Genomic DNA, 24,038 nt, shown 5'->3' on the forward strand with positions numbered 1-24,038 from the left:
TGCTTAGTGAGGAAACAGAATAGTCGCTAAGCTACCGCGGCCTGAATTTAAGTTAAAACGCTGGCTATTACCTTATAAAGAATTCGTGCCGTCACATAAGCTCATATTGTCAAAAGCTTATGTTGTCAACTCTTTGGGGATGAACAATCTATAAACTATAATTCCAGATATAATAACAAAACGCGCTATCTACGAAAAATAAACAGCTTACTAAATAAGCATGCGCTCTTCGAAGCATTCATGAAGTACTTCCGCTTCGTCTGGAAAATAACTACGTACAGCAACATCAACAAATTAACATAAAAAAGCAGGGCTAAGAGATATTACCGATCTATCTTTCTTTCCTCCTCACTTTTTAACTAGTGTTGAAGAACCCAAGGCTTCCATCCCCATAGGATAACATATATATGAATTAAGGAAGAGTTCAGTACGTTACACTACGAATTCTGGTACGTCTGACGGCGCGCACCAAATCATAGATAGCAGCACTGGATTGTATACTTCCGTTAACTATAAATAGTCTTAACTTAAGTTTCTCTTTAGGTACTGTTTCATTTCATGATTAATTACATCTGGGGTTTAGCGTCCCAAAATCACCATATGACGAGAGACGTTGCAGTGAAGGGCTCCGGAAGTTTTGACCATCTGATGTTCTTGAACGTGCACCTAAATCTAAGCATGTGGGCGTTAAGTATTTTCGCCTCCATCGAAATTGCGGCCGCATTGGCCGGGACTCGATCCCGTGACCTGCGGGCCTTTAGGCAGTGCAAACAGCCGATTTTCTATTTTGCGATTGTCTAGATTTCCTTCTGCTGTTATTATAGACGTCTAGACTTAAATTAAGGTTAGTGAACTCTCAGATTCAAGTTCACTTTCGTCTATCACTCAATGATGTACTAGGAAGGTGCTACTTCGAGGCGTGGCCCCGCGGCTGGTTTTCCGATCTCATCAGCTGTTCGACGAACGCGTCTAGAACTACAGTCGGGTACAAAGTCAGAAGAGGTCCCATCCAGATGACCAAAGCTCGCAAGTCACCGCCTCCGCGACTAAACAAATAGCCCCAGTGCTCGGCAATGTTCTCCAAAGCTGGGGAATGGCTGTCCGGCTTATGACGTCAGCATGAAGTGCACGCCCATTGGTTCAGGCTTGTGCGCAACCACTTTCGCTACTGACTTCTGGAGTTGTACCCGACTGTATTATTGAAGCAGACGGACACTGATGCACACCTGAGATACACGTAGATACACGGTTCGCTTCGCCGATCTCCCCTAATGTGTACATTTGCTACAGCGTGACAAGTATGGTCTGTTCATGCCCTTCGGTGGGATGCTGAGGCGTTCAGTCAATATTTCTTCAACTGAAATGTTTACCGTGCGAAGGCTACTCTATGACATTGTGGTTAGCTGTAGCACGTGATGGTAGATTAACTAAGACGACCGATGGTTTTTCTTTATTCTTTTTTTTTCGCCGTAGACCTAATAACACGCTCTCAAAACTTATACCTGTGCAAACCTTGGTGTTCCAGATTATATGCCAGTTTGCAAGAAGGCGTACACAAAAACTTGATACCGTAGATAGTTTTGGAACGCTAAACCACACAAATCAATCAATCTGGAAACTTAGATCATTGGCGCAGTCAGGATAGGGGTTTATTTTAACCCTTACCCCCTACCCCTCCTCCGTTTTGAAGTATTTCAACTTTTTATGTGTGTATGTACACCCGCACATACAAGCGTACGCAGGAAGCGTAGTTAATCACGCCTACGCCCTGCCTCAAATTCTGCAGGGTTACGCTACTGCCATAAAACCTAGACGTCCGCGGGATTCTGTCTTGAGGGAACAAACCCGTGTTTGCATCAGTGCGATGGCCGAGGGTATGCGCTGGTGCGCCTTCAGGGGGGTTTTGCTGGCATGGCTTGGTGGTGTGGCGCGTGCCCTTTTTCTTCCACCCTGCCGTGGCCACTTCGTAGATACTCAAGCACTCACCGAAAAGTAGTGAGAGGCCTATAGTTACAGACCCATAACCAAATAATAAGCGCAGCCCGATCAAACGGGCAAAAAAGATGGCCGTGCCGCCTTGGGTCACGGCTACATGGAATGATGCCACCAATCTAGAAACAGCGCGACGTATGCTCATAACAGAGGTTTGTTATCTCTTTCGCCTTCATCAATATCCGGTCGCCTTATGACTAGGATCTATTCCACCACTCCTAGAACAATACTTCGGCAGCCATATAGGCTATACCACGACGGCAGAGCTTCAAAAAAAAAAAAAAGCCCAAGAAATTTTTACGGGTAGGCAATTTGACAGGAGGGGAGGGGAAGGGTAACACATTCCTATTTCATTTTTAATAGCACACATCTGGAATCTGAGTGACCCGCATAAAAAAAACGAAAGCAACGGCGCCTGTCTAAGACCACTGAAACTGGATTTGGCGTTCTTTGAAAGCGCAAGGACTGCTGTTTTGAACTCCTTCGCTCATGGCCGGGTGGTGAGAGGCACGGCAATGTTGCGTGCGTATTCTGCCTATTCGCTTCTCAGGCACGCATTTTGAAAAGTGTCAATCGGAGCGCTGGGCAGCCTACATAAAGGGGTTGTCGATGAACCAAAGTGTTGACGAGAAGCGTAAGGCGTGGCTTATTGGCGACGTGACCAGTTTCTCACCTGGGGTACCGGTCGTGGTACATCTTTCGCATGTCTCTCTCGATGGACGACAGTTCCTGGTCGCTGACGTCGAGCAGCGGCACGGCGCCCACAAGGCCGGCGCCACCGATGAGTCCAGCCGCGGCAGGAACTGCGGCTCCGCCCCCGACTAGGCGCTCCGAAGAGGCCGCCATGGCGCCCCCGCCGCCAACGACGCCCACCGCTCCCTTGGAACTCCGCTTCTTCTCTCGCCGCTCCTCGACCTGCGGGAGACGGGGTGCATTGATTTAAAATGAACCGGATGAAACGGCAGAAGTGAAACAGCTCAATGCAAAGAAGTGGAAATTTAAGGGCTCGTTTTTATTTTGTTTGACGAAATGTTATCGATAACTTTTTGTCGCGTTAGTTCTCATTATTATTGAAGATCAGTGTAGTGCGTTAGGCCTGTAATGTCCACATAGGGTTCTGCCGGAAGAAAACCTAGAACACAACGTTAACCTTTTTTCTGGTCACTGAGCATATGTCTTTAAGGAATAAAAAAAACAATGAAATATAATGTTAGTTATAAAATAAATATTGAAGAAAATATTTATTTCTAAATATTTTACAATACATATATAATGTAACGGGGTTTATTTGCAGAGCAGAACGCAGAAAGCGAAGCAGTCAGCAGTGTCTGGCCAAGCGCAGCAAGCACGAGCTTATGCTGATGGCGATGCCCCTGAGGCGCCGAGAAATGCCGCTGAAGCTCCTCTTCTTCACTACAATTGCCCTCCGCACAAAAAGACGCCATCCTGGCGGATTAGGGAGAAGAAACGACTAATGGGTCATAATATGGCTTGAGACGAGAGACGTGGACAGTGTCGCGGCTGCGGTAGCGTAGGTCTGTGGATGGGATGATGGGCTCCACGATATAGTTGACGAGTGACGTTTGCTCTACAACGCGGTATGGCCCGATGTATTTGGGAAGAAGTTTTGCGGAGCGGCCAGGTGCGGTAGCAGGTGCCCGAAGCCATACCAATGAACCAGGTGGAAAGTTTGGAGCCGAACGGTCCCCAGTCTGGCGGGATTGCTGCTGCCACTGATCCTCGGTAGAAAAAGAGCGGGCAAGCTGGCGGCATTCTTCAGCATGTCGGGCAGCTTCGGACAGAGTTGTACTTTCGGACTCATAAGGTTTATATGGAAGAATAGTGTCTACTGTATTTGAAGGTTCTCGTCCGTATAGAAGAAAGTATGGCGAAAACCCAGTAGTAGCTTGTACGGCAGTATTATACGCGTAGGTGACGAACGGGAGAACTTGGTCCCAATTTGAATGATCAGAGGCGACGTACATCGACAGCATATTGCCAAGAGTACGGTTGAAGCGCTCCGTCATGTCATTCGTTTGAGGGTGGTACGCTGTACTTGTGCGGTGCACGATTCGGCATTCGTTGAGTAATGCCTTCAAGGCGTCAGAAAGGAAGGCACGGCCTCTGTCACTTGAGAGCTCGCGAGGGGCACCATGACGCAGAATGAAACGTTGCAACAGAAACGTTCCAACGTCACGGGCTGTGGCAGTTGGCAGCGCGGCTGTTTCGGCATAGCGTGTCAGATGGTCTATCGCAACAATAATCCAGTGATTACCAGCTAGAGCTGATGGTAGTGGTCCGTAAATGTCAATGCCGACGCGATCAAAAGGTCGACTAGGACAAGGAAGAGGTTGTGACGGGTAGACTTGCCCGGGAGGTAACTTTTGTCGTTGGCACTGAGCACACGAGCGAATGAATTTCCGCACGTAGTTATACATGCCACGCCAATAAAATCTGAGTCGAAGCCTAGCGTATGTCTTGAAGAGGCCTGCGTGGGCGCACTGTGGGTCTGCGTGAAAAGCTTCGCAGATAGCAGCTCGAAGATGGCGGGGTATCACAAGGAGACACTTGCGGCCGTCAGAAAGGTAGTGGCGTCGATAAAGAAGATCATCGCTTAGGCAAAAGTTGCTAGCCTGGCGGCGGAGAGCGCGAGACGGCGAAGAAGTGAGAGGATCAGAAAGAATGCTTATGAGGCCACTGATCCAGGGATCCTTTCGTTGTTCCACCGTCATGTTGCGCAAAGCGGATGACGCAAGTGCAGGCTCGAGGGAAGAGAGGCAAACACCTTCATCCGATATGAGTGAGCGAGAAAGGGCGTCGGCGTCCGTGTGCTTACGACCGGATCTGTAAATAACGCGGATGTCGTATTCCTGAAGTTTGAGCGCCCAGCGAGCAAGTCGTTCGGAAGGGTCTTTAAGTGTGGATAGCCAACAAAGGGCGTGGTGGTCAGTGATGACGTCGAATGCGTGACCATACAGGTAGGGGCTAAATTTTCCAAGGGCCCAAATAATAGCTATACACTCTTTCTAGGTCACGGAGTAGTTAGCCTCAGCTTTCGTCAAAGTTCGGCTTGCGTAGGCGACGACATATTCATCAAACCCTGCCTTTCGTTGCGCGAGCACAGCGCCAAGTCCCACACCGCTGGCATCAGTATGAACCTCCGTGGGAGCGGCAGGATCGTAGTGGCGGAGGATGGGTGGTGAAGTCAGCAGGTGGCGTAATTTGGTGAATGCATCGTTGCATGCTGGTGACCAGGTGTAAAGGCCCTCGTCGCCGCTGAGAAGGTCCGTAAGGGGCGCACATGCGGAAGCAAAATTTCTAATAAAGCGTCGGAAGTATGACGACAAGCCGACAAAACTTCTAAGTTCCTTCAAGTGCTTTGGCTTCGGAAAATTGGCGACTGCTCGAAGCTTGGCGGGGTCGGGAAGTATGCCGTCCCGCGATACGACGTGGCCAAGAATGGTGAGCTGCCGGGCACCAAAACGACACTTCTTGAGGTTGAGTTGAAGGCCCGCGTCGGTGAGACGTGTGAGGACGTACTCAAGACGATTTAAATGGGTGTCGGAATCGGTGGAAAAGACAACTACGTCATCGAGGTAGCATAAACATGTGTTCCACTTGAGGCCTCGTAAAATAGTGTCCATCATTCTTTCAAAAGTGGCTGGAGTGCTACAAAGGCCGAAAGGCATAACGGTAAATTCGTATAATCCATCAGGTGTGACAAATGGTGTTTTCGGTCGGTCAGATGCTTCCATAGGAACTTGCCAGTATCCAGACCGTAAATCCAGCGAAGAGAAGTATTCTGCTCCCTGCAAACAGTCAAGGGCGTCCTCTATTCGCGGTAACGGGTAAACGTCCTTACGGGTGATCTTGTTTAAACGTCGATAGTCCACACAGAACCGAATGGAGCCGTCCTTCTTCTTAACAAGAACGACCGGTGACGCCCAGGGACTGTTAGAATGTCGTACAATACCCCGCTGGAGCATGTCAGCAACCTGGTCGTCAATAACACGGCGCTCCGACGCTGAGACTCGGTAGGGGCGCTGCCATAGAGGAGTATGGCTTCCTGTGTCAATCTTGTGAGATATGTTCGATGTGCGACTGAGGCCAGAAGCGTGGCTGTCAAAAGAAGTACGAAACTTTTGCAGCAGGTTCACTAACTGGCTTCGTTCTGAAGAAGACGTTGCGACATCGATGGAGCGGTGGAAAGCGTCAAGGAGTGACTGGTCAACAAAAGAGTCAGAAATTAGTGCGCTGAGGTCCGTAGAAAGTAAACTAGATGGAGCGTCAAAAATGTGACGGGCGTCGATCGGATGCACGTGACCGAGACATTCACCATAGAATAAAGGTAAAGGCCCTTCTAGCGTATTGTACACGAGCGTCTTCATGACGCCATGGTGGAGAGTAAGGAGAGCAACGGGCAGTGGAGAACATTTGTGTTGAATGAACAGGGCAGAGGGCGTAAATAAAACATCACCGTCGAAAATAGCGTCACACGACACAGTCACCAGCAGAGAAGAGCGCGGTGGTACGGTGATGTCATCGGAAACAAACAGTTTATAACACGGCACGGAGGCTTCGACAGCGTCAACATCAGGAAGTGCAGATAGCTCAAGTTCAGCGCGACAGCAGTCAATGACAGCATTATTATTCTCAAGGAAGTCCCAGCTGAGTATCATGTCATGGGAACACGAGGGCAGCTCTACGAATTCGACGATATACACAATCCCTTCGATGACGACTCGTGTGGTACAGGCTGCGAGAGGTGTCACACTTTGTGCGTTAGCCGTTCTAAGAGAGAGACCAGATAATGGCGTCAGAACTTTGCGGAGTTTGCGGCACAGGTTGATGGAAAGGACGAATAGAGCGGCTCCGGTGTCGACAAGTGCCATGACGACGATACCATCGACTGACACTTCTATGACGTTAGCCGGACAGGGGCGAGGACTTGTGCATGGCGACGGGGACGCAGTTCGTGCCTCGGGAACTGCGGCCGTTAGTTTTCCTGGTCGGTGGGTCCGGAACGGCGACGCATAGGGGAAAGCGAACGTCGACGTGGAGATGGGGAGCGGCGGGTCGGGCCGTGTGGACGATCAGAAGAAAAGGAAGAGGAAGGAGGGCTTGAAGGCGTAGAAGAAAACTGAGGGTCGAAAGATGGCATTCGTCGAATGTTCTGAGCAGCCTAGCGACGACGACAATAACGTGCCACGTGGCCAACACCGCCACAAGCAAAACATATGGGACGGTTGTCGTAGGTCCGCCATTGGTCGGAGTAGACTCCGACTTGCGGCTAGGGGGCAGAAAACTGCGGCCGAGGTGGTATCGGCATAGGCGGCGGTGAATAGGTCGGCGGCGAAAAGGGCGGCGGCGAATACATAGGCGCTGGCTGGAACGAAGGCTGTCGAGGTCGAGCAACGGCCTCGGCGTACGTGAGAGGTGCGGCGACTGGGGGCGGTTCACGGGCGGGAGGAAGAACTTGTGCGACCTGGTCTTGAATGTAGTCGCGGAGTATAGACGTCAATCTGCGTGGTTGATCGGGTACGCAGGACATCAAAGAGAGCTGACGAGCGACCTCAGCGCCGATGAACTCTTGGATCTTGGAGAGAAGAGGGGCATGGTCTTCTCCTATGCCAAGGGTGGAAAGGCTGGACAAAGAGTCGTCGAGCACCGAGAGACGTCGGGTGGAAAGACGTTGCCCGCGCAACTCGTCAAAACTCTGGCCTGACTCGGTCAGTTCTAGGACAGCGCGAGGACTCTTAGAAAGCAACATTTGGAAAGTGTCGTCCTCAATGCCCTTCATGATGTGCTTGATCTTAAGCTCTTTGGACATCGACTCGTTGACTCGCTTGCAAAGGTCCAGAACGTCCTCAATATAGCTTGTGAAATTCTCACGAAGCTGCTGGGACCGAGTATGTAAGCGTTGTTCGGCACGGCGTTTGCGTACCTCAGGCCGTCCGAAAACTTGTGTGAGGCTCGTTTTGAAGACCGACCATGTAGGGAGTTCCGCTTCGTGGTTTATAAACCACAGCTTGGCCACGTCCAACAGGTAGAAGGAGACGTAGGCCAACTTTGCGGCGTCGTCCCATTTGTTAACGTCTTTGTCTTCTGTGCCTGAGAAAACAGGGGGATCTCGCAGACGCAGAGAACCGGCGCAGAGAACAGTAGGCGGTGCCAGTGGAGGAGTTGGAGCGGCGCTTGCGTCGGTAGGCATAATGGTTGGTAAAAAGCGATTCCGAAGCTCCAGGGTGATCGAAACCCAGCAGACTCCACCACTTGTAACGGGGTTTATTTGCAGAGCAGAACGCAGAAAGCGAAGCAGTCAGCAGCGTCCGGCCAAGCGCAGCAAGCACTAGCTTATGCTGATGGCGATGCCCCTGAGGTGCCGAGAAATGCCGCTGAAGCTCCTCTTCTTCACTACAATAATTTCAACTCCGTTACGGCATGTAAAAAGTTGATTTATTTGATTGATACGTGGGGTTTAATGTCCCAAAACCACCATATGATTGAGAGACGCCGTAGTGGAGGGCTCCGGAAATTTTGAGCACCTGGGGTTCTTTAACGTGCACCCAAATCTGAGCACACGGGCCTACAACATTTCCGCCTCCATTGTAAATGCAGTCGCCTCAGCCGGGATTCGATCCCGCGACCTGCGGGTCAGCAGCCGAGTACCTTAGCCTCTAGACCAGAGCGGCGGGGCATATAAAAAGTACAAGGTTGCATATTTCGGAATGAGACATCATGTACAGTAAATATATGATACAATGGGCAATGTACAAAAAGCTGAAGCAAGCGAGAAATAGAAAGAAAGAGAGAAAAAATAGCAATATCAAAAAATAAACTGTAAAAAAAATACAGGTAAACGAAAGAGAACAAAGAAAATAACGAGAAAACGGAAGAGAAACAAAGGAGACTGGCCAACTTTGCACATCCTTCATGCTTAGAACCTTTATTACAAAGCGGCCTTAATCGTTTTTATTTTACCGCCATAGAAATAAAACTGCCGTGAGCGGGAATAATATTCTTGCCATAGAGGTGACCCAGCGTAATGGCTTAGAGATCGCCGCCCAACACGGTAGTCTCTAAGTCACTATGGTAAGTAGTAGCCATATACCTTACTAAAGGTGATCTAAAGGTCACTTCTAGTACGGTATACCTTTAGCACTGAAAGTTTAGTGGTATACTTTTAGCAAAGGTCACCCTTTACTACATCGATAGCACAGTGCAGAACCCACAGCATCTCTGTAACGCAGATATAAGATTAAATGAGGTGCATCGCAATATGTAATCTCACTACTTTTGGAAATTTAATTGTAGTTAAGTTCAGAAAGCATACTTCGCGAGTGTATTCCCTATAGTGTTGTGCATTCGCATTTGGGGATTCGCGTATACGCTCAATTTTGCAGCCGTCTACAATGGTGGTGCTACAAAAAATTTAAACAGCTACATGCGTGAAACGCATATAGAAAACATGGCGAATCCATGTGTCATAGGAATCGGTATAAGACGGAAGGGAAACGTGCTTTAACAGAAGTAGCGGAGTGTTTGCTGTGCATTGTTTAGCCACAAGAGCCAAGGAATGAATGCTATAGCAACAAGTTGTAATGTCACGTGAAGAATAAAAAGCAGCTCCAAACATGCAACGCCCCGCTCAATCAAAAGGGACAACCGGAAAGAACATACGCAGCACGAGCGCGACAACGGTCACTGTTCGACCTTCGAAGCGCGCTGCTCAAGCACAAAGGAGAATGCACAAAACGAATGCACAAGTATATACGGCATGAGCTCGAACTAAAAAAAATTGGCCCCGTATCTGCATGCTTCACAGTAAATGTCGTCGAAAGACGATAGTCTTGCGTGTGGAGAGAGTGAACAAAACGTTTATTTGATGTTCTGCGCGAGAAAGTTGGTGAATTGTATTCTGGAGGCGCTGCGTTGCAGAGTCTTGATCCGTGCAGCGAAGGCGAACGAGCGCATCGAGGCACGTTAGACACGAGCGCCATCTGGCAGTTATCTTCAAAAACGGAGGAAGGCGTGCGCGCCCACGGAGAAAGATGCGCGGCTGTCTCGGAGGCGACAAGGTGTAGAACACGAAGCGACGGACAGGTGCCACCACCGTGTCTTCTTTGCAAAACGTTTAAACACTTGCCTTTTTGAGCATCGCGTGGCACTGTCAGCGCAGCGTGATAAACGCTACGGTCCTTAGAACTACTTATGTGTACGTTCTCTAGTATAAAGACACACGTAAAAAATATCTACGTGTTCTTATAGTGCCTCAGATATGCGCAATAATTGCTTATGATTTGACAATCGCACAAGTATGAACGCTGAAACTTGAGCAATATTTGTGGGCGCTGCGGATGGGGTTGGCCGCTTGGGGTATCGTTTGGTGCCGTTGGGGCTATTTTTACGGCGGACAAACGGGCAAACATACAGACACAGACAGACCAAAATTTTGGCGTTGAAGTCTTTAAAACTGTTGCAGTTAAAGCTTCTTTGTGTGAGCGGTTCACTCCTTTCGCAAAAGATGCCGCTGCAGTAGGTGACATGGCCTTAGTGCTCTAACTTGCGGTGAGGGCACGAAACAGACAAACCGCTGCCATCTAGAGATAAGCGTGCGTGTATCGCTTTGCGCGGGGCGACGATCTTTAAAGCACGCCCTTCGAGCCCGTCGCGCCGTCTAGCTAGTGATGACGCAAACACACTGAAGCCCACGAGCTCCGAGTACCACCAACGACAAATAGTGTATATAAATAGCTCGCCGTTATTGTGCCGAAGAATGTGTCCCGTGTGGCCGAGTGGTTTCGCGATGAGCGCTCAGGAGCGAGGAGCCGTTAAGTTCGACTCCCGGTGGCGGAGGTTTTTCTACTAGTATTCCTCTATCATCTGTATCCGCATATTTTTCAACGTCATATCCGTGACAGAAATACGTCATTAGAACCGTGGTGAACCCCAGCACGAAATCATTTTGTGCAAAAAAAAAAGCTTTATACAAGAATGCCGGGAAAGATACTTGATAGCATGCCCACACCGCTATCGCAGACAAACCTTTTATAAGAAATAATAATAATAATAATAATAATAATAATAATAATAATAATAATAATAATAATAATAATAATAATAATAATAATAATAATAATAATAATAATAATAATAATAATAATAATAATAATAATAATAATGTGGGATCTTTACATGAAAACTCTGAATATGATAATGAATAGGCCTTCACGTGCTCGGATATACTTAAAAAAATCAGATTAACAGTTGCCGGCGAAATTTTTGACAATTCGAATTTATATAAACCCCAATTTTAGCGACCAATGTGACCCTGTTCTTTATTCTTAACAAAAGGGCATGTCCGAAGCATGCGTTGCGCGATTTACTGCCATCTTCGTCACAAAAGCCAAGCTTGCACGGCTTAGTGCAAAGTGCCCGCGTTCATTTCAAAATTTTTATAGGCATTGTTGTCGGAGTTTTAATAACGTACTGTGGGGCTGCTAAGTTCATTATATCAGCATATTACGGCACGGATGCATGAAAGAAAGAAGAACAGTGCCTTGACGTCATCTCAGTCTCCGCTCACTTGTCAGTGTTCGCCCGTGCATTGCGCTGATCCGTTTCACGAAAGTCTATTCTATATCATTCAGACAAACGACCCCAACGTGCGGTGCATAAATGCATAGAACGTTTTCTTTTACAGAAGCCTTTTCTGGAATCAGTTCGTTTAGTAAGGCTCTAAAATAGTTTAATGCGTGTGCTTTAAAAATAGTTGGTTTCTACAATTTTGCTTTGTTGCAATGCACTGTCGCTAAACAGGCAAAGCACGCTTTACAGGCACGAGGTTGTACAGTTGTTCGTCTGCAACCGCAAGCGCACACATCGACTTGCAGCCGGCGCACTTTTTATGGCTAAAGCCTTGGAGGGCTCACGAAACGTGAAAATTGACAATTGGTGTCAACACAATTGACGCAAAAGATCACGATCACTTGACGACGTCACCATGAGATCACACATCGCCGTAATGTGCGTCGACATCATGACGTCACCTAACCTGCCGTCTCATGATCGCGTCATGACACGACAATGGCACTTGCACTAGGGTGTGCCAATCACGGAGTCAATGCAAAACACCGTTACATGCCGAAGGCCTACGGAGGGAGCCAGGTAAAGATCCATACATTGACCGAGACGAAAAGGAAGATGGTCTTCGCCTGCAAGTTGTCTTAGGCAAACGCATAAGAGATCGTGAAGAAAGATCTCAGTATCTATAAATAAAATAAATAAATAATCTAATTCTATTGTACGTGCGCTATCCCATATTTGAGAGAGAAGGGCTTCTGCAGAACTCGCGTCCAGAGCGGGAAATTTTCTCCGACCCTTCTTGCGGGCTCTGCAGAAATCCTGTATTCCAATTCACGAAAGCTCGATAATCGTGTTGACTGACAGTTACGGACCGATGGTTTCAAATCGTGGAAGAGGGGTTTCTTCCTGTTTCTTTCTCTCTTTCTTTCTTTCTTTCTTTCTTTCTTTCTTTCTTTCTTTCTTTCTTTCTTTCTTTATTTCCTTCTTTCTTTCTTTCTTTTCATTTCTTTCTTTCTTCTTTTTATTTCATTCGGGCTGTTCTAGTTAAGTGGAAACACACCCATCTGGCACTCTTGTACAAGATGGAAACGCAAGACGAGAAGGACGCAGTACGACCGCTGTCTAAGAACTGAAGTTTATTGAAACAAAAAAAAAACGTCACAGCTTTGTCTCAAAAGTGAAGCAAAGAACGCGATAGCAACAAACTGGAGGATGTAGTGTACACGTATCCCGAAGGAGTACGACCACTAGCGTGGGTTCGGTCTTAGCGAGCCACAGGGCACGCGTTAACCGTCGCCGTGGCGAGAACACGATACTGCTCAAAGTCGCAACACTATTGTGGCAACACCAAACGCAGTACAGCCCGTTGCAAAGGCGCGGCGGGAAAGCAAATAGGCTTACCCATGCCACAGGCATAAAAGTACTACACAGGGTGCCACGAGCACGTCTCCGCGGTAAAGGTGATCTGCGGAGACACCGGGACCAAGGCCCGGTCGCTCGAGCGAGGGCAAAGGCGCTCGCGTTGGCTTCGGAGGGAGACGGGTCGGCGTAGCTAGGCCACGCATTAGGACACCGTACCACCCTTCAAGCCTAGCGTTCGGAAGGGGGGGGGGGGGGGCATAAGGTAAGCATTTGCCGCGGGCGCAAGGCGCTGTTGGTGAAGTCCGAACGAGCCCCGCAGGGGGCTGACGGACGGAAATGAAAAGCGTGCTTACCCAATGTCGTCCCCGGAGAGGTCTCTCCCGCTTCCGACGCAGCGCGCGAAAATCTCTCGGGAGACTCCGCGCGTGGCGCTATAGTCAACATCCGCTACCAGGTGAGGGGGTTAAACGTCACTCCGCTCCCCCAGCGTGGCAGATAGCGGAGGATGGGAGACGTGACCAGACATGAGAACGGAGAAAGAGGCGGCAAAGCCCGCGCAAAGGCAGCGGGCCGGCCTCAATTCCCACAAGGATCACACGAAAAATGGCAAGCAGTTCGATCATTGGTTGAAGCATGCAGATCATTGTGAAGTAGATCATTGTTTTGAAGCACGAAAACAAAAGGGCTCGTAAAATCGCTGAAGCGTTCATCAAAACGGAGGGCATTGACTGCATATTTGAAGTGCATGTTTGTTTGCTAAATTGCGAAGTACGCTCGCTTAAGACCGTCTTTCACGTAACCTAAAACTCTTGCGTATACACGGTGTTGGTTTGCGTTGAGGTCATTATCAGTTTCTATAAACTTCTTGAGTTGTTCGACAGCGCTCGTACTGTGTCCTCTTTGCCTTGTGTGTCCGCCTTCTTCGCTCGTGCATAGCTCTATCTTGATACATATAAAGCTGTTGTAAACAGGCTGTAACCTATCAAGCAAGTGTTCATTATTTATACGAATCGGCGAATCAGCTACTTCAACGTTTCGTTACTGGGGCTTACTATACTTAATTTGAATTTTTCGCAGTTTACGTACGCGTCTTTTTAAAATTTGCCCTAATGATAAGCGACGTAAGAGCAGCTTTAATTCATGTCGAAATAGGCACCAGTCCTATAACATTGAATGTGCTACGTGAACGCCATTTCTCCATTAGGAACCCATTTCGAGACGCTTGGCAGGTACTGGCGATGCTGGCATTGTTGAAGAAGTAATGTGCTAAGATGCGACAAATATTCACGATGAAGCGTTGACCAAATGCCTTTGCGAATAATAATAATAATAATAATAATAATAATAATAATAATAATAATAATAATAATAATAATAATAATAATAATAATAATAATAAGATAGGTAGGTAGGTATGTATGTATGTAGGTAGGTAGGTAGGTAGGTAGGTAGGTAGGTAGGTAGGTAGGTAGGTAGGCAGGTAGGTAGGTAGGTAGGTAGGTAGGTAGGTAGGTAGGTAGGTAGGTAGGTTCCCCTCACCTCAAAGTACTCGCGTTCAGTGGACGAGATGACGGTGCCGCTCCGCATGGGTCTCATGTCTCCCGCCATCGGTGCCGCCATCATGACCGTGGGTGACTGCATAGGCTGCTGTGACATCATCATGGGTGCCGCAGCAGCACCGTAGTCGTAGTAGGCGGCGGGCGCCGCATTGTCGTAGTACTGCACATTCACCAGAAACTGGTCCTGACTGGGTGAGACGCCATCCCCGTAGTAGCCCTGCGCTGCGAAGTCGTTGAATGGGCTACGTCTGCGAAAAAAGGCGAGTGTGCATTCAGATTTTTTGAAGCGCAAACATTCGACAGAAATCTACGTATCTACTTCCGTTCTTATCAGGTGCGTAGCCATAAAATTTTCGGAAGGGTGGAAGGGGGTTCAGCTATATGCTCGTGCGTACGATAGTATCTGTGTGTTATTTATAAGCCAGAAAAATTGAGAAATTCCGAGACATCTAAACTACCAAACTTCCTGTCCTTTTGGTTATGCCCTACTTATTATGGCGAGGTACCTTTATTTAATAATGAGCTACATTAGTCATAGTCCCACGTTTTCGCCCCGCCGCGGTGGTCTAGTGGCTAAGGTACTCGGCTGCTGACCCGCAGGTCGCGGGTTCGAATCCCGGCTGGTGCGGCTGCATTTCAGATGAAGGCGGAAATGTTGTAGGCCCGTGTGCTCAGATTTTGGTTCACGTTAAATAACCCCAGGTGGTCGAAATTTCCGGAGCCTTCCACTAGGTCTCTCGTAATCATATGGAGATTTTGGGACGTTAATTCCCACATATCAATCAATAAATTAGCCCCACGTTTCCAGCTGAGTTCGTATTGATGTTTATTGCAATAGCAAGAAGAAAAAAAATGTATCAGTTTAGCAAATCGCATACAGTTGAAGTGTGATAAAGAACCACTTTCAACACAGTCCAAGTGTGATAAAGAACCGCTTTTAACAGCGATACCGATTCGGCAAACCGTAAAAATTACGTTTCTCCAAAAGCAATCGGCACTGTTGCCATGGATAACAAGGATTCCAGAGTTGCTTAAACCCCCTGGCATAACCTCGAGACGTCATGCCAAGCAACGCATGCGCAGTAGCGACAACCACGAAAGAGCTTCCGCCAAGCCACGCTTAGCGACGGACTCGGGCACCGGGACTGAGTTCCGCTGCGCTTCCGCCGCTCGATCAGGCACAGCCGTGGGACGCACAAAGAGAGCACTTGCTACCGAAAAAGAAGCACCGCATCGCGAGAAAACCGCAGCGACGAGCAGATCCAGAATACGCAGCCAGGGAAATGGAAGACAAGAAACAACGGAAAGATATGCCGATCACTGTGAGTGGAATGCTGCGCGTATATGTATACGTCAGAATCCAACCAACCAGTAAGGTGAGGGACATCCTATAGTGGAGGTTTCGCAAGTTTCGGATATCTGGTGTTTTTTTATTGTGCAATGAAATCGCTCAGTAAACGGAGCTCTGCCATTTCACCTCCATCGAAATGCGACCGTCATGGCCGGGATCAAACCCCCGACCTCCAAGACCGCAGTCGAGCACCCTAAGCACTACACCACCGTGACGGACGATTCTCGTACATGTTCTGTCGAACCACACTAAGATATGCAGTTCCGTAGCAAGGATGAAGCAATGAATGCAATGGCAACAAATTGAAATCTTATAAATAGTAAGGCCAGCAACGAACTCCTGTAAACGTGGTGTAATTTTGCTGTCTATAAGCTCCCAATGCAACGTCTCGATTGGCGCCGCTCCTGTAATCGTAACTGAAAATATCCATGGCGCGCTCTTTCGTCGCAATACTGCTGTTCTTGCTTCTGCGCACGCGCAGAGCTATCGGATTGCATCTGTGGTGCGTCGAATAGTGACTATTGCTGCCTAGCTGTGTTTCGGACAGAATGAACAGTGCACGCGCGCACGTGTCCTTCACGGCGCGCAAACTCAGGTGACAAACCACCTTGATTGATTGATATTTGGGGTTTAACGACCTAAAACCACCATATGGTTTTGAGAGACGCCGTAGTGGAGGGCTCCGGAAATTGCGACCACCTGGGGTTCTTTAACGTGTACCCAAATCTAAGCACACGGGCCTACAACATTTCCGCCTCCATTGGAAATGCAGCCGCCGCAGCCGGGATTCAAACCCGCGACCTGCGGGTCAGCAGCCGAGTACCTTAGCCACTAGACCACCGCGGCGGGGCGATAAACCACCTTCGTCGGCAGTGTTTTCGTCGGCAGTGTTTTCGTCGGCAGTGTCTATCCCCAGTCAAGCATAGCTCGACCGCTTGAGCGTCGCTCAAGGCAAGTGTCGGACTGCCACAATGAGCGCGAGCAAAGGCGAGACAAGGAGATTTACACTGAGGGTCGCTGGTTCTCTCGGTGCAATATGACCACGGGCTTCGTTCTCTGAGCTCGCGTCCGAAGGCTCCAAAATAGCGCACCTTGATAAACACACTGGTTTTGCTAAGACATCGTGACGTCCTTTGCTATGACGTTGCGTTTAAGTTAGCCTTGTTAGCTTATGTTTTCATCGTGTATCTTCGTTAACGACCAATTAGATAGTACAGCTAACGTCGCAGCATCCTGCTTAATGTGCTACAGCTATCACGTTCAGCTCATGTTTAATGTGAAGAGTCATTGTTGCTGTATGGTGGAGCACCCCACTTCCAAGCGACAAAGCGTTTCGGTGTAATCGCGGCTCCAACTCCGATTTTTATTCTTTGTATCCATCGGGATTTTTCTCTCACGGAGAACGCTGCCAACGCCGACACCGCATTTTCTACGACACTGGCTTTAAACGTTGACGTTAAAGTATACACGCAGTTTCCGACATCTATGTTGGACAACGTTAACATTCACAAATATCTCTCGAACTAAATAAAAACAAAAAACATAACACCTGATGATGAAAGATATTACCGACGACCTTTTGTAATGTTACCTTTGGTCCTCCTCTTTTGGTCTTGAATGCACAAGCAATTTCAATCACACGAAAATAATTTTGCGTCGTAGAAGATGAATTTGAAAGTGGAGTTGCTAGCATAGGTCGTCAGAACTTGTGGAGTTTACTCTGATTCACTCATGGTGTATGTTTTGAGCTGTGAACTCACTTGGACTCAGACTCATGAAAATTTTCCTGAGCCGGACTCACTCGGATTCACATTGAGAGAACTTTTCTTTATCCGGACTCATACTGACTCAAACTCACCAAAACATTACTCCCCCGGACTCACTCAGACTCAGACTCACGACGCAATCTGAGTCCGAGTGAGTCGACTCAGGAGCCTGTTAGTCTCAAATTGGCTTCTTCGACCATAGTATCAACACCAATATCTCACGAAATTGGTGCTCTTCTTGGCGGCGTTTGACATAGCATCTTCGACAACGAGTTCTGAGTGCTTGCAAACAAGGCCATTTTTCTTGGAAGAGATAACAGCATAATATATAGTTATTAAAAACATGCCCTAAAAAGTTGGGGGGTCAAGGCACCTTTATATGAATTCGCGCCTCTGATCAACAAATATTGAAACGGTGTATGAACGACACTGCTTTTAGTAGACGTGAGTATAAACGGGAATCTAGACAAGTGACTGATAGTAATGCTGAAGATGACTAAATAGGACCTTTCGTCGGGAAAAGAAAATGGAACTCGCTCAAACTCACTTGCGAAATATATATTGTGCATTGGACTCACTGGGACTCACCAAATATCACCCAAGCTGAACTCACTCGGACTCACACTCACGAACATTTTCTTCAACCGGACTCACTCGGACTCAAGACTCACGAAAATATTACCCACCCAGACTCATTCAGGCTCTGAACTCACTCAAACTCACACTCACGAAAATTTTCTTCAATCGGACTCACTTGGACTAGACTCACGAAAATAGGACCCACGTAGGCTCACTCAGGCTCTGAACTCACTCAAACTCATACTCACGAAAATTTTCTTCAACCGGACTCACTCGGGCTCAAGACTCACAAAAATATTACCCACCCAGGCTCACTCCGGCTCTGAACTCACTCAAACTCACACTCACGAAAATTTTCTTCAACCGGACTCACTCGGACTCAAGACAAACGAAAATATTACCCACCCAGACTCACTCAGGCTCTGAACTCACTCAAACTCACACTCACGAAAATTTTCTTCAACCGGACTCATTCGGACTCAAGACTCACGAAAATATTACCCACCCAGGCTCACTCCGGCTCTGAACTCACTCAAACTCACACTCACGAAAATTTTCTTCAACCGGACTCACTCGGACTCAAGACAAACGAAAATATTACCCACCCAGACTCACTCAGGCTCTGAACTCACTCAAACTCACACTCACGAAAATTTTCTTCAATCGGACTCACTTGGACTAGACTCACGAAAATAGGACCCACGTAGGCTCACTCAGGCTCTGAACTCACTCAAACTCATACTCACGAAAATTTTCTTCAACCGGACTCACTCGGGCTCAAGACTCACAAAAATATTACCCACCCAGGCTCACTCCGGCTCTGAACTCACTCAAACTCACACTCACGAAAATTTTCTTCAACCGGACTCACTCGGACTCAAGACAAACGAAAATATTACCCACCCAGACTCACTCAGGCTCTGAACTCACTCAAACTCACACTCACGAAAATTTTCTTCAACCGGACTCATTCGGACTCAAGACTCACGAAAATATTACCCACCCAGACTCACTCAGGCTCTGAACTCACTCAAACTTATACTCACGAAAATTTTCTTCAACCGGACTCACTCGGGCTCAAGACTCACGAAAATATTACCCACCCAGGCTCACTCCGGCTCTGAACTCACTCAAACTCACACTCACGAAAATTTTCTTCATCCGGACTCACTCGGACTCAAGACAAACGAAAATATTACCCACCCGGTCTCACTCAGGCTCTGAAATCACTCAAACTCACACTCACGAAAATTTTCTTCAACCGGACTCGCACTCAAGACTCACGAAAATATTACCCACCCAGGTTCACTCAGGCTCTGAACTCACTAAAACTCACACTCACGAAAATTTTCTTCAACCGGACTCACTCGGACTCAAGACTCACGAAAATATTACCCACGCAGACTCACTCAGGCTCTGAACTCACTGAAACTCACACTCACGAAAACTTTCTCCAACTGGACACACTCGGACTCAAGACTCACGAAAATATTGTCATGACGTCGAAACAGAGGTCTTGCGGCAGAAACTGAGACGCCAGAAACAGGTAGGTTCTTTTAATAGAACGCGCAAGAGAGTTCTTCTTTTTCATCCATTTCGTTGTACTTCATGGCACATGCACAACTGTCATTGTCTTTCTTTTTCGAAAAGCACGTGACATTTGCCTCCCTCCGAAAGAGGCATCGTCCCGATGCGCAACCTAGGCGCTCTACCAGGTGTATGAAGTGGTCGCGTCAACTGGATAAATACGGTTTCATACGCATGACGTGTACGACTTCGGGTAAATGATTTCGGCGCTTAGAACTACAGTCAGTGTCGGGAACAACTTCATAGTTCACGTCGTTCAAGCGTCGCGTGACGCTGTATGGGCCAAAGTATCGTCTTAGCAGTTTTTCCGACAGACCACGTCGACGTATCGGAATCCAGACCCAGACCTTGTCGCCTGGTGTGTAGCTAATAAACTTGTGTCGGGGGTCGTACCGTTGTGCATCTTGATGCTGTTGATGACAGATGCGCACACGCGCGAGCTGTCTGGCTTCCTCGGCGCGCTGAGTGAACTCTTCGGCGTCCACATGGATGTCGTCACACTCATGCGGCAACATGGCGTCCAACGTTGTCGTGACTTCGCGACCATAGATCAGACTGAACGGCGTCATTCCAGTGGTTTCTTGTCGAGCGGTATTATAGGCAAAGGTCACGTACGGCAATATCTGATCCCAGTTTTTATGTTCCGTGTCAACGTACATGCTGATCATGTCTGTGAGGGTCCTATTGAGGCGCTCTGTCAGTCCGTTTGTCTGCGGATGGTAAGCAGTTGTTCTCCGGTGAGCTGTACCGCTGAGTCTGAGAACCGACTCCAAAAGTTCTGCGGTGAAGGCAGGTCCTCTGTCTGTGATCACTGCTGTCGGAGCGCCATGCCGAAGGACGATGTTTTCGATGAAGAACTGAGCGGCCTCTGCTGCTGTGCCGCGCTGCATAGCTTTAGTCTCCGCATAATGGGAGAGGTAATCGGTGACCACGATTATCCATCTGTTACCTGTTGTGGAAGTTGGAAAGGGGCCCAGGAAATCCATTCCAATCTGGGTGAACGGTTTCGCTGGTGCAAGGACTGGATGTAAAAGACCGGCTGGCTTGCTAGGAGGCGCTTTGCGTCTTTGGCAGTCGTTGCAAGTTCGCACGTGATGGTTAACATCAGCGGGTAACTTTGGCCAGTAGTACTTGCATCGCAGTCGGCTCAATGTTCGGGTGTAGCCTAGATGACCAGAAGTTGCTTCATCATGGCACGCTTCCATAATTTCTTTTCGAAGAGAGGCTGGCACGACGAGCAAGTGCGGGTTGCCGGTTGGTGAGAAGTTTTTCTTATAGAGAACATCGTTTCGCAAGCAAAAAGATGGCAGTCCTCTGGCAAATAACCGTGGCACGTCCTTACGTCGTCCTTCTAAATATTCAATGAGTGGTAACAGCTCGGGGTCACTGCGCTGCTCCTGTGCAATAGTGGCCGTGTTGACGACTCCCAAGAATGCCGCGTCGATGTTTTCGTCATCACGAGCGACAGTCTCCACTGGCGACCGTGAGATACAGTCGGCGTCGGTGTGCCGCTTCCCAGATTTATAGACGATGGTCATGTCGAACTCTTGAAGTCTTAGGCTCCAGCGCGCCAAACGGCCAGATGGATCTTTAAGGTTGGTGAGCCAGCACAAAGAGTGATGGTCGCTATCAACCTTGAAGGAGCGGCCGTACAAATATGGACGAAATTTGATGACCGGCCACACCACGGCGAGACACTCCTTCTCGGTAGTCGAGTAGTTCTCCTCCGTGCGAGAGATAGTTCTGCTGGCGTAGGCTATTACTCTTTCACAGCCGTCTTGCCACTGCACCAGAACGGCACCCAGACCTACATTGCTGGCGTCAGTGTGAAGTGCTGTAGGGGCTTCCTGGTCGAAGTGCGCGAGGACTGGAGGTGTTTGCAGGCGTTGTCGTAGTTCATTGAACGCCATTTGCTGTTGTTCACCCCAAAAGAAGGGGACGTACTCACGTGTGAGTCGTGTCAATGGCGCCGCAATAGACGAAAAGTCCTCAATAAATCGCCGGTAATAGGCACACAACCCCCAAAAGCGTCTCACGGCCTTTTTGCCGCATGGTGCAGGAAATTGCGCTACGGCGTCTATTTTGGCCGGGTCAGGTCGAACACCCTCGTGACTGACGACGTGGCCTAGGAAGCTGAGTTCGTTAAAACCAAAATGACATTTTTCCGGTTTTAAAGTAAGGCCGGCCGAACGTATGGCTTGGAGGACGGTGAATAAACGGCTGAGATGTTCCTCGAATGTTGCTGAGAATACAATAACATCGTCCAGATAGACCAAGCATGTTTGCCACTTCAGGCCTGATAGTACGGTGTCCATGAGACGCTGAAAAGTGGCTGGCGCCGAGAACAACCCAAAAGGAAGCACCTTAAATTCGTATAGACCATCGGGCGTCACGAAGGGCGTTTTTTCACGATCTCTCTCGTCGACTTCTATCTGCCAGTAGCCGCTTCGGAGGTCCATTGAAGAGAAATAGCGCGCATGACGCAGCCGATCGAGTGAATCGTCTATGCGGGGCAGTGGATAGACGTCTTTCTTCGTGACTTGGTTCAACTTGCGGTAATCAATACAGAAGCGCAAGCTGCCGTCTTTTTTCTTGACCAAAACCACGGGGGACGCCCAAGGACTTTTCGAAGGTTGTATGACGTCATCCGCGAGCATCTTGTGTACTTGCTTCTGAATCTCCTCGCGCTCTTTCGGAGACACACGATAGGGGTTTTGCCGAATCGGTCGCGTGTTGTCTTCAGTAATGATGCGGTGCTTGGTCAATGGTGTTTGCTGTACCTTTGACGTACGCGAAAAGCAGTCTTCGAATTGGTGTATAAGTTCAAGCAGGCGCTTCCTATCAAAGGGCGGTAGCGTAGAGCAGATGTCCACCGACAAAGTTGTCGAGGCGGGGACAGCCGCGTCATCTGGTTGCAAGGTAAAACAATCCCCAGCTTGGTCTACATCGTCGTAGTAGGCAATTGCGGTACCCTTCTGGATTTGACGGCGCTCATTGCTGAAGTTTGTGAGGAGCACTTCTGCCTGTCCACCAGTAAGCGCCAGGACGCCCCTCGCGATGGAAATGCCTTGCGTGAACAAAAGAGTGACTATGTGCTCCGCTATCACATCTTTATAGCAAGGACACCCACTAGACACCGACACAAGGCAGCAGGATCTCGGTGGGAGTGTCACATCGTCGGCTATTCGCAAACGGCCGCGCGGTTCTTCACTGCTGTTATCGGCATAAGGATGAGCGCAAGACGTCACCATACGTTGAGGGATGTTGATAACAGCGCCATGATCTTGAAGAAAATCCATGCCCAAAATTAACTCTTTACAGCAGTCTGGCAACAGGACGAAAGTGGCCACGAAGCTAGAATCTCCGATGCGAAGTCTAGTGGTGCATTTACCCGTAGGTGTCATCAGCTGACCACCAGCACTCCTTATGTGTGGCCCTGTCCACGGTGTCTTGACCTTTCTGAGGCGGTCGGCGAGCTCTTGTCGCATGATTGAGAAGTCGGCGCCAGTGTCGACCAGTGCTGTAACGTGATGTCCGTCAATGAGAACGCTCAGATCGGCACGTACAACTTCATCAGCATTATTATTCGTCGTCGTATTCATCGTCGTTGTCGTGATACCTTCTTGCGATGATTGGGGGAACTTTTCAGTGTGTCGACGATTGGCAACTTTGCCCCCCGAGGTCGCATCAGTTAGTTTCCCCGGCGCGGGCTAGGCGAACGGCCTCTGGTGACGTCCGCGTAGCTCTGAGGGAAGTCACGGTGACGCGCAGGTGATGGAGATCGCCAGCGACGCGGTGGGGTTGCTTGAGCAGGCGATAGTTGATCGGCATCGTGGGCACGATGGTCTTCGGAGCGGAAAGAAGTGGGACGAGAAAAGTTCCCGAACCCAGAATTGCCGTGACGGCAATAGCGGGCAATGTGACCAGGTTCTCCGCAGTGGTAGCAAATAGGTCGACGGTCGGCCATGCGCCACAAGTCCGTTCGGCGAACTGGTGGTCGTCTCGTAGAATCTCGTTGCCACCAAGGTACGGCAGTGGGTCGTGGCTGGAAGGGCGTCGCCACAAATGTTGGTGGAGGACGACGGACCACATCAGCGTAGCTCGCTGGATGCGGCTCAGGATTTGGCGCGTGTGGTGTAATGGCTTGCCTGAACTCCTGGCGGACGATTTCGGCAACAGATGCGACTGGCGGTTAGGCAGGGGGAACGCAGAGGGCCCGAAGTTCCTCACGCAGTATTTCCCTAATCATTTGTCGCA

The 24,038-nt window shown here is 48.8% G+C and overlaps 1 protein-coding gene across 1 annotated transcript in view; it reads right to left on the reverse strand.

Annotated features, from left to right (window-relative positions):
- Positions 1 to 24,038, reverse strand: part of LOC142803729 (uncharacterized) — a 42,090-nt gene that overhangs the window by 5,549 nt on the left and 12,503 nt on the right. The window contains exons 2-3 of the mRNA XM_075889484.1: positions 14,479 to 14,746; positions 2,666 to 2,907 (exon numbers count right to left, since the gene is read on the reverse strand). Coding sequence (XP_075745599.1) covers positions 2,666 to 2,907; positions 14,479 to 14,746 — 510 coding nt within the window. The remainder of the gene's footprint in view (positions 1 to 2,665; positions 2,908 to 14,478; positions 14,747 to 24,038) is intronic.

Source organism: Rhipicephalus microplus, chromosome 3 (assembly GCF_043290135.1).
Source record: "Rhipicephalus microplus isolate Deutch F79 chromosome 3, USDA_Rmic, whole genome shotgun sequence".
NCBI lineage: Eukaryota > Metazoa > Arthropoda > Arachnida > Ixodida > Ixodidae > Rhipicephalus > Rhipicephalus microplus.